At 39.6% G+C, this 10,894-nt stretch overlaps 1 protein-coding gene across 1 annotated transcript in view; it reads left to right on the top strand.

Moving 5' to 3' along the window:
- The window catches only part of LOC130588781 (protein ELYS-like), a 41,297-nt gene that overhangs the window by 10,719 nt on the left and 19,684 nt on the right, over window positions 1–10,894 (top strand). Inside the window, exons 5-14 of the mRNA XM_057389702.1 lie at window positions 98–305; window positions 1,134–1,250; window positions 1,964–2,048; window positions 5,813–5,963; window positions 6,683–6,815; window positions 6,898–7,079; window positions 7,552–7,613; window positions 8,457–8,585; window positions 10,604–10,694; window positions 10,778–10,867. Of these exons, the coding sequence (XP_057245685.1) occupies window positions 98–305; window positions 1,134–1,250; window positions 1,964–2,048; window positions 5,813–5,963; window positions 6,683–6,815; window positions 6,898–7,079; window positions 7,552–7,613; window positions 8,457–8,585; window positions 10,604–10,694; window positions 10,778–10,867 (1,248 nt within the window). The remainder of the gene's footprint in view (window positions 1–97; window positions 306–1,133; window positions 1,251–1,963; window positions 2,049–5,812; window positions 5,964–6,682; window positions 6,816–6,897; window positions 7,080–7,551; window positions 7,614–8,456; window positions 8,586–10,603; window positions 10,695–10,777; window positions 10,868–10,894) is intronic.

The raw sequence follows: 10,894 nt of genomic DNA, 5'->3' as shown, positions 1-10,894 counted from the left end.
GTAGAATTAGATGATACTTGTTGTATAATCACATCAATTTAAAATGCAACTGAAATAGCRCAAGGCATTCAGTCATTGTCTGCTTTTATGTGTGTAGATCTAGAAGTTGTCACTAGGATTCCTGCTGAAGTTCCACAAAGAAGAGAAGCTGTGACCAGAGAAGGGAGGCATCTCTGTTTTCAATTACGAAGTCCTTCAGGAACAGCAGTATCAACCCTGTGCTGCATAAGCAGAAGTAACCAGCTCGTTGTGGGTTTTTCTGATGGCTACCTGTCGCTATGGAATATGAAATCTTTGAAGAGGGAGTAAGTAGTCTTTTCTGCTGGGTCACACTTGGATGTGCAGTGGTCTCAATTTTTTGTTTCAGGAAGTCATGCAGTAGGGATGTGATAGAACTGTTTTGTATACGTCAGTTTGTTTTCTCCAGTAGYATTCAATCAAACCAGGCAATATGTATATTTCCTTGAAACAGATTGTAGAAATTATTTTTCAGAACCAGTTTCTGCAGTTAGGGCCTCTACTTAAAGGCTTCAGTTTGTGAGTAATATGGTTTTGATKATAATAGTTTTTAAAGTGTCCACAATGACACTAGTGAGACATGATTCAGTAGCTGATCTGTGCCTGAAAACATACTCTTTCCTACATTTCAGCCTTGATGGAAGTTTGTGGTTGACTCATTCTGAGGCAAGGATGGATTTGAATGAAAGTTTGTTTGGAAGACTCAGAGATCAGAATAAGGAGCACGTAAATTTATAAGCAATAATAAAATTTAGAGGTGATTTTAAATCTGCCTTTTGAAATATTTGACCACATTCAGATAGGGTTTTACTTAAGGAAATCTGCAGTGTCTCACCAGAAGCTATATATGTATTATGGATGTGTAAATAGACAGTGGATGAATGTTTAGGTGTCAAGAAAAGATTCTGAAGGTACAACTAAAGTGCAGCAGGTGGGAAGACAAATACTTAAGAAGTAGTGGCTTGTCAGTCATTGGTTGGTTGAGATGACCTCCTGTGCTTTGAGGATAAACATTCAAGCCTTTTTTTCCCAGAAGATCCTTCTATCCTTCTACAAACACCTAGGGACAGCAGACTCCTTTTCTCTTTATTCTTTTTTTTCTTTTAAACTTGTAGGCACCACTCTCAGCTTGAAGGAGGAAGGATTCCTGTCTATGCCGTTACTTTTCAAGAGCCTGAGAATGATCCTCGCAATTGTTGTTACTTGTGGGCTGTTCAGTCTACACAGCAAAGGTGAATAAAATCTTGCCATACGTCACTAGTCTGTTCTTTAATTTGTTCRCATTTAGTTGGTATCTGTGTATTTGTTTATTTAACTTTACAGAAGGTTCAGGCATTAATAGTGTAAAGCTTGCAGAGCAATTTTTTCAGGGTTTTACAGTGGTAAAGAGGAGTTGACTCATTACTACCTTGTGAAAGGAGGCAAAGGAACAGTGGTTATATTTTTGTGCATATAGTCTTAAATGATTTCCCTTGTTTCTTAATAACTGCTTCAGGATTTGATTGGTATTCCCACCATGATATTCAATACCATTTAAAGTGGTTTAGGCTGCAGATGCAGAACAGTAAACATCATCAAGCTACTTAGTCAGCCCAGCTGTTTACAGAGTGGCAGTCCTCTTAAGTTTGACTTTAATGCAGTTTTTATGGAGAAGACTTTATTGTTGAGAGATATTTCCAGCAATTCAGCAATTTTTTTCTCCATATTGCATATTAAAGGTTTCCAGTAGTATACTTTGCATTTGCCCCTAAAGCTGTTAGCATCAAAATKTCCTCCTTTATGTTTGAGTGGCTAAATGTGACCAATTACCATGTTTTGGGAAGTAGTGTTTTTCTTTTCAGCAAGAGCATTCTCTTAAGTAAGTTTCAGCCCAGATCYAATAAAATGGTAATGACGATTGTAAAGCAGCTTTGTAATCAAATCTCCTCATTTTTAACTTTTTCAGTGAAGGCGATGTTGTAAGTTTGCATCTGTTGCAGTTAGCATTTGGTGACAGGAAACACCTGGCATCAGGACAAGTCATGTACGAGGTAAGACAGGCTGTTATATGAAAAGATGAAAATAGTAATTTTGTCTAAGCGAGTGTGAAGTAAATTTACCAGGTTAATATTTACTATGAAAGATCAATGAGACTGAAGAAAAGTCTTTTGATGAGTCATCTTAGGCATTCTTTTGTCTATACCTACCAAAATGAGTCATAGAATCATAGAATGGTTTTSGTTGGGAGACCTTAAATATCATCTGATTCCAACCTCCTGCCATGAGTATGCCACCCACTGGATCAGTTCACTCAGGGCCCCATCTGCCCTGACKTTGAACACTGCCAGGGATGGGACATCTAAAGCATCTCTGGGCAGACAGATCTCCAGATCTTTGSTGCCCTCACATGAAAAAAWTTCTTCCTAACATCTATTCTTAATCTCTCCTATTTTAATTGAAAATCTCTTCTCCTTTGTCCTGTCACTGTCAGCCCTTTTAAAATGTCCCTCTTTTTTATAAGCTCCCTTTACATACTGAAAGGCTGCACTGAGGGCTCCCAGGGTTAGGTTGGACTTCTGGGCTGTGTTTATTGCTTTTTGTCCACCAGAACACCCAAAGTCCTTGGGAAGGCTGCTCTCAATCACTTCTGTCCTTCTGTAGTCATGTCCGGGATTGTCCTGTTCCACATGCAGCACCTTGCACTTGGACTTGCTGACCTTCATGTCATGAGATTCCTGTGGGCCCACCTCTCAGGCCTTGTCCAGGTCCCTCTGGATAAGATCTTGGCCTTCTGTTTTGTCAGCTGTACGTTTCAGCCTTGTGTCATCTACAAACTTGCCTAAGGTGCATTTGATCTCACTGTGTCATTGGTGAAGACATTGAAGAGCACTGGTCCCCACGTAGACTTCTGAGGGACACCACTCAACACAGGCCTATGCCTGGAGATAGAGCCATTTCCCACAACTCTCTGGCTTGGAGTAGCCAACCAGTTCCTTATGCACTGAATAGTCCACTCTTCAAATCTGTCTCTTCAATTTAGAGATGGCGATGTCGTGGGATTGTGTCAAAGGCATAGTAGAAGTCTAGGTAGATGACATYGGTCAGTCTTCCCTTGTCACCTGTTGCAGTCACTCCGTCATAGAAGATGAGTTCAATTCTATTCAGCTCTATGCTCGAAACTCTTCCAAGATCTTTTTGATGGGAAAGTAGCCTTAATTTGGAGCAAGTCTTTCCTCCTATTCGATACTTGCTCTTGTATGTTCTCAGTAGTACAAAACAAAATAAAATTGAGCTAATCCTTGGACTATGGTTTAAAGACTTTTTTTATAGGGACTTTGAGTTTTGAATTTTTTGGATGAGTTTAAGTTTTGTTCTTTTTTTGTCTTTATCTGYGGGAAAGGTCCTTCCTCATTTGGAAGTGCTGCTTTTGATCAGATAAAGGTTAGGTGTTTGGAAAAAGTGGTCTTTAAGATACATCATCTATCATGGTGAAGAAGTAGAAATGCCTTCAAGTGGTTCAGCATATCTGAATATGCATGTCATGTCTTCATATGCAGTTTTTTAATGACAAAAATATGCAGTGCTCTAGAGGAATGGAGTACCCTGTTTGTTTGGCTGGGGGGGAGGTTGTGTGTTGTTTTTTTTTCTTTAAAGGGTTTTCATTGCAGTTCGCTCCTGCATCTCTTGTAGTGCTCTAAGCATTTTGTCAGGTTGATAGGAGAAAGTTTCTTTAGTTTTCTCAAGATTTGCTTTTGAATTTCTGTTTTGTTTTATCCTCTTGTAAAAAAGTTATTTTTAGGTATGCTCTTAGCAGTGACAAAGACAATACCTTTTACTGTGTGCTGCWTTTGGAAAATAGCAATTGTCTCTATTTGTCTCATGGCTACTACCKTTTTCTGTCTGAACAATTTAATGTTAAAATGTAGGACCTCTAACTATTTGGCAGTTATTTGTCTTGATTGTCTTTTCTGAACAAGATAYGACAAATCTCAGCTTAAACCTCAGAGAGTTGAAATGTTTTGTCAGCCTTTAAAAATGGATCTACTAGAGAAATTCCAGTTGACACTTTAAAAAAAAAAGACCATTGAAAAATGTTACTGTGTTTGTGACCTGGAAAACCTGGGGTGTAGTTAAAGTAAGACTTGGAATCCTCTACAGACTGTGCAACCAATAGTGCATTCATAGGCTTGTAAGTGCTGTCAGGCACCATTTCCCAGATTTCAGATCTTTTGCTCTCCTGCTGTTTCTGTTTCCTTGTAATGAGTGTGTTGAAAGATTGCAACCAGAACCAGTATTAGAAGGCTGTTCAAGAGAGCTGAGTATTTGCACCCTCTGTGGAGGAAAGACAGGTTCTTCAGCTGGCTTTCAGATAAGCCATTTACATGTGTAGTTTCATGCTGAGATCTGATAGCATCTGCTGCCACCCCCCACCCCCACCAATTCTTAATTGCTTCCAAAAGGATGCATCAGGACAGGATCTGTGCTCTTCAGTGGGGTCTTAAGTCTCAGAATACTTCCTTGTGGTCATGTATTGGTCAATATGACATGATGACTCTGCCTACATGATTGAATCAAGCTTCTTGTTGGCCTTCAGTGACATAAACTTTAATAGTTGTTCTCATTTGCCAGGCCAAGCTTGAGTAAACAAGGAGAAATTAATTTACCATTGCTCCTTGTTCACTGAGTGGAGGTCACAGGAGCTTAAAACACTTGTCTACTTACATCAGTGCTTTATGTCCCAGGAATCAGACTTGAGGCTATGAAACCATGCATCTTCGACTTTATRTCATGGTAAAAGTCACAAATGGAACTTCTGGAACATGTGGCGCTGTTTTTATAAATATGTGTCAAATTTGTGTCTCTGTTGCCTTCAAGGCTGGTAGTCTTCTAAAGTAAGAAAACTGAAAGATACACTTAAATTAGGCTTTTAAATACTTGTTTTATGTAATTTCAGYATCTGCTGTATGTTGTGGATCAGTTCATGGTCATGGAGCACATCCTTACCTTTGTCCTGCACAATGCTTGTGTACAGTCTATGTTCATATAGAGTCTGTTCATATGGGAGTCTGACCACTGCAACTCCTTTGGAAACTGTCCTGTTTAACTGATCTGGAACATCATTACTTTTTAATATCTTCTGTGCACTAGAGTTCCTTAACTTAGATTTGTTTGCCCCAGTGTGGAAAATTTTAAAAATTTGCATTTGGTTAGGCAGTTGTCTTCAGCAGGAACTATTTGGCATTATTTTCTCCTCCCCTTCTGCCCCAACTTAGTGTGGGAGTGGCTCCTACGAAAGCTGAAATTCCTAGTCACTAAAATTAATGCTGGACAGGTTTATGGAATTTTAGTACTTTACGTTTCAGAACTGTCCTTTGGAATGGTAGACTTCTTGTTCAGGACATCATCTCTATTAAAATTGGTTTAGTGATTAGTTATCTTGCAGTGAAGATGAAGTTCTTTGCTTAGGTTTCATGTTTGTTTTTCTAAGAGATCATTTTGATTTTTCTTGTCTACTTGGCTTGTGCCTGCTGTTTCCAAAATTCCTGAATAAAATAGCATGAACTATGCGTGCATCAGACCAAAGTTTTGCTAAGACATTGCTAATTTTTGAAAATGTGCAAAGCCTTTTCCGCCAAGCTTTCCTGTTACAGTTTGATACTTTATTTACTTGAATGTCAGATGTCGTTTTTATTTGCTATCAGAAATAAGCTCATTGGAAATAAACAGTACAATATGCATGTTATATTAGATATATACATTCTTTCATAGTAGATCTAATGAAAATGACCTTTTTAATTTTTTTTTTTCCACCCAGGGTTTGGAATACTGTGATGAAAGGTACAGTTTAGATCTCACTGGTGGAATCTTTCCCCTGAGAGGGCAGACCAGCAATACTAAATTGCTCAGCTGTCAGACCATAGAAAAATATCGCAACCATGCTGACCGAGAGGATAATGTTAATGAAGGTTTGTTCTGATGTTCCCCTTTGGTTTTTCTAAACTATGTGGTTTGGGAATCTAAGCAATGAATGCTGTTCTATACCCACAGTCTTAAAGTTTTAAGTATTTGTCTAGCTGACCTTGCTGGGCTTATTTAAAATGAAGAATTGCTTGCTTAAGTTATGTGGGACTTTTTTATCCTGCTGAACATTATTCTTTAAGGGGAAAAATATTTATTTTATGTTTGCTGGGATGCTGGAACAGTGGTGGTGTCATCGGTATAATGCTGGTCAGTCATTTTGTTCTGCCAGTTGTCTTCACTGAACAGTAAGGTCATTCTTTCTGTTGCTTAGGAAAGTTGCCTGAACTTTTTTTTCTGTGATCAAATGAATAGCTGCATCCATCTGGCACCTGGTCACCCGTGATGTTCCCCAGGCCTCAGTATTGGAGCCAGTTCTATTTGATATATTTTTTAAATTATCTGTATGAAAAACTTGATTAGCTAATAATTGTGTATTTGATATAGCTTAGAACTGGTACAATTTGAACAAGAAAAAGAGGCGGTATGACTGAAACCTATCACATAGATTCTTGCTATTCTGTAAATTGTTTTTATCATTCTCAATAAAGTGTTTGGTTTCATGAGTCAAATAAAAGAATATTAAGTCAAAATAGAAAGTGTTGTTTTAAAAACAGCAGATATCCCATGTTTTCTACAATAAGAAACAATGTCTTGTCTTTGACAGTAATCTCTCCTGATACCAGTGTATCAATCTTCAGTTGGCAAGTGAATACCTATGGTCAGGGAAAACCATCTACTTATTTGGGTGTGTTTGACATCAATCGCTGGTATCATGCACAAATGCCAGACTCACTGAGGTAGGTTTTTATTAGGTCTAATTTCTCTACAAAGGATTAATTTGAAAGTCACTGGTTAGCTTATGCCCTTGTTTTCCTTCAGGCCAGAAGAACTCCTTCATGATTGCCCCTATTTTGCACTGTGGTCACTGGATCCTGTAATGAGCATGACTTCTCCAAACCTCATTTTGGATATTCTGGTACACGAGCGTAGTCTGAGTCGRGGAGTTCCTCCTTCTTATCCACCACCTGAACAGTTTTTTAATCCAAGCACCTATAATTTTGGTAGGTATTTCACTGCTTTTCATTTTTAAGTGACAAGCTTCATGTGAGGTCAAATGCCACTTAGTGGTTCTCTTTCTTGTTCATTGTCACACAAAAACCAACAAAAGATCTCCAAACCTTCACAAATCTAACTCTGGTTGCCTTGTACTAACAAGGTGTTTACTTTTGTGAAACCTATCTGACTGTCTGCTGAGTTTTGGGTTTTGGGCCTTCTGTAACATAATCTTTGAAGGGATTWTGGTCCTAAAATGAAATGCCTCTGAGCTGAGGCTCAAAGCACCTGCGTAGCACTTGAGATTAATTTTCTGCASACTGACAGTAAGTACWGATAAAAGAAAGTGTGTAAGTGATTTGCTGAAGAAAAGGGGTGCTGAAGGTTTGTCTTTGCAGATAGCACTGTTTAAAAGCACAAACTGGTGATAAGGCAACTGTGAGAGTATGGAAGGCTGTCAAATGTTCCTTGTTTCTGCAGATGTTACGTGCTTGCTCAACTCAGGAGTTGTTCACATGACTTGCACCGGCTTCCAGAAGGAGGTGAGTTTTTCTTCTGTATCTCTATTGAGACTGTCAGGAGTTGAACTTTTTCTAAGTTCTCTTGCACTGCTTTGAGTGTCAGAGACCACTTTGTGCTCATGCTGCCCATCCACATGCAAAACTGCAGTCATATCGTGCCAGTTTCATGSAAATGGTGCTGTTTTAGGGAGGCATGAGCAGGGATTGAATGGCTTGGAAAGAGTGCAGCATTGCTGTAGTAGGAAGGACTGTGGTGGAAGTTGGGGAAAGCGTTGACTTCTTTGTACTGTCTGCGTAGTYTGGAGTTAGTACTTTGACCCCTGAGGAAATTGAGAAAAGAGGACAGCACAGGGAAAAGGAAAAAGTACTCAGCTGTTCAAGAGGAAATGCATGTTTTTTTCTCTGAACCTTGGCCAAATTATAACTTCTAAGCCACTGCACAACTTGTGACAAGTCCTTTCAAATTAAGTTCCCACTCACTAAAGATTCCCATGTAAATCATCTTCCCCACAAACAAGCATAGGGTCTTTCAAAGAGTGATTYGTAGTTGTGTTAGTTTGAACTTTTGCTTAATGTAATTTGTGTCAGTGTTCAGGGAGGAACAAGGCCTTGTATTGACAGAGAAGCTGGAAAATAGTTGCTTTCYTTGAGCATTGCAAGGGTTGGTATTTTCCTCTGTGTGATTCTTTTTAGAAACTGGAACTGTTAGTTTGCTGCTTTGTTTAAGACTCTACATAGCAATGCTTTTCAAAATTGCTAACCTAAAGCCTGCTGCTACTAATGCAGCTTTTTGACAGTGTAAGTGATCCAGAACTTTAGTGATTGAATGCTATCTTAACCTGTGRGTTTTGACTGATGTTTCAGACTCTGAAGTTTTTGAAGAAATCAGGTCCTTTAATAAGTGAAACCATTCATGACAGCTACACTCGGTGTCTTGTAGCTGGCTTGCTGTCTCCAAGACTGGTTGATGTCCAGCCATCCAGTTTGAGTCAGGTGAGTGTACGCTGGGGAATCCAGAGGGAAATACATCTATCTTGTCTGAAGGCTGTAGAGGCTGTAAGACCATGATTTTTGATTGCAAGTTGCACTGACAGGCAGGTTTTGACATTAATTAGCAGAAGTAATAATATTCTTAGATCCAACCTTCTGACTGGGCAAAGCTGTAAGAGCTKTAGTGACCCATTTGTTGATTCCATGCCCCAGGTACACGGGAGGAAGCATGCAGTCAGTGCTGGGCATGTGCATCAGAAAGCAGCTTTCCCTTGGAACAGCCTTCATCCTCTTCATGGCCGGCAGTGTGTCAGAGCCTTAGGTGCAGTGCAGTAGGTGGCAGTGCCTCCCTCAGATGTGTGCTACTGTGAATGCCAGCTTGCTGCACTAGATATCATTTGCTTCCAAGGAAATGCTAAGCAATTACATTTGTCAGCTCTACCTGACAATTTCATCACCACTTCCCTTCATTTTCCCTTCATAAGCAGGCTTTTCTGCACCCTCTCAAAACTGATCTTCACCTCTGTAACCTTTGCCTTGAGCTATGGTAGCTCGATTTCCTCCTTTTAGACTGCCCTCTTGCTGCAACAGCTGCGTCACCTGTATCWCTCAACACTGCTACATTCTGTCTGCCACCACAGTGACTTCACACCCCTTGGGTTTTGCATTTGCAATGCAACAAACTTTGTCTCTCATCCGAAAAATTTCATGAGAAGAGGAGCCTTTGTAATGAACAGCCCATCTTTCTCCAGGCAGGGTCAAAGCTAAAGGGTTGGATGGTCATGGAGTGGAGCAGCAAGCATTAGGAGGGGGAGAACAGTTTTCCCCCTGCCCTCATCTTCCTGTCTGTGGGATTGTTCACCAGACTGTGGAAATGTGTAGGGAAAATAACACTTCTGCATAGTGTGGTAGCTAAAGCAAATTTGGCAGCCCATAGACTGCTTATTTTGCAAGCCTGATGTAGGCTCTTATATTCTGATTAGATGTTCTGATGTCAACTCAGGTGTGAAATTATTTGGAAAAGCAAGAAATTTTATGATGRCCTTTGCTGAATTGTGACTATATTGTTCAGACACTTCATTGAGCAGAGATTGCTTTTGAATACTAGAAAGAGAAATTTCAGAATTACGGTCAAGAAGCTTGGAATTTTGTTTGGCACCCAAASTACTGTTTGGCATGTTTCCTTGTCTGAACTGCATTTTCAGCAAACAATGGAAATATCCCATATATAATATACTAATATGTAGAAATTGCTCTTAAATGTAATGATTTTATCTAGAACGCAAATACGCATTTCAATTTGCTTAAAAAATACAGGGAAGAAAAAATGTAAAATTGTATTCAGGATCATTTCACCCAAAAGAAATGTCTGAACACCAGCTGAAATTAGCTACTACATTATTTCCCATATGTCCATGCCTGTGCATTATCCTTGTACAGCATAGCCATGGCATTAGAACAYAGTATTTGAACAGCCTGAAATTTSAGCCTGTTRGAACTGAAACGTTTCACTTCTTTATGATACTTTAACAAATTGWAACTTAAWTAGTTTGGGTGGCAAAGCTGCTTCATGTCTTGCTGGTCTCAGGGGCTGCTTGGYCRCAGCTTCACTGTTTCCATGATACCACTGTCACGTTTGCTCTGTCCCCTTCACACGTTTCTGATGGCAAAAGAGTGTGCACMAAGTGCATAATKGGTRTTAGCAGAGGRTGTTACTGAAAACAGYTSWTTGGGACTCAGTGAATGAAGAGTAAAATGCATAGGCATGGAAATAGAGATTAAATTTACCCTGTGTGAAGTTGAAATGTCAGAGGAAAACTTTTTTGTGTTCCTCAAACCAGCAAGCAGTCCAGCCTGTGGCTGGAACTGAGAGAGACATAAAAGCATGAAATAAGTTGCCTGTGCACCAATGGACTTTGTGATGTGTGAATGAGGGTCCAGTTAGAAACAAACACTTGTGTCAATGGCTCAGGTGTGAAAAGTGTGTGAGRTTRTGATTTGATTTTGTCTGTTCTGTTCAGGAGGAGCAGTTAGAAGCGGTGTTGTCAGCTGCTGTCCAGACAGGTTCTTTAGAACTTCTGACAGGCTGCATTAAACATTGGACTTCTGAAGGTAATGCTGGTTCACTTGTTTTTATGTTCTGTTTTGGTTAGCAATTGTAGCTTCATGTCTTTTTTTTTTTTCTGTTTTTAAAGAGCAGCCAAGTTCTGCTGTTAATTTACGGTTCGTTCTTGAGTGGACGTGGAACAAAGTGACCTGTACAAAAGATGAACTGGACCAAATATGTGAGTACTGGGGTAGTCATTTTCAGC

This window comes from Malurus melanocephalus, unplaced genomic scaffold (assembly GCF_030028575.1).
Source record: "Malurus melanocephalus ecotype Western Australia unplaced genomic scaffold, MMel_1.1 scaffold_19, whole genome shotgun sequence".
Lineage (NCBI taxonomy): Eukaryota > Metazoa > Chordata > Aves > Passeriformes > Maluridae > Malurus > Malurus melanocephalus.
The sequence above is the reverse complement of the archived record's forward strand: the minus strand, read 5'-3'. Positions and strand labels throughout refer to the sequence as shown.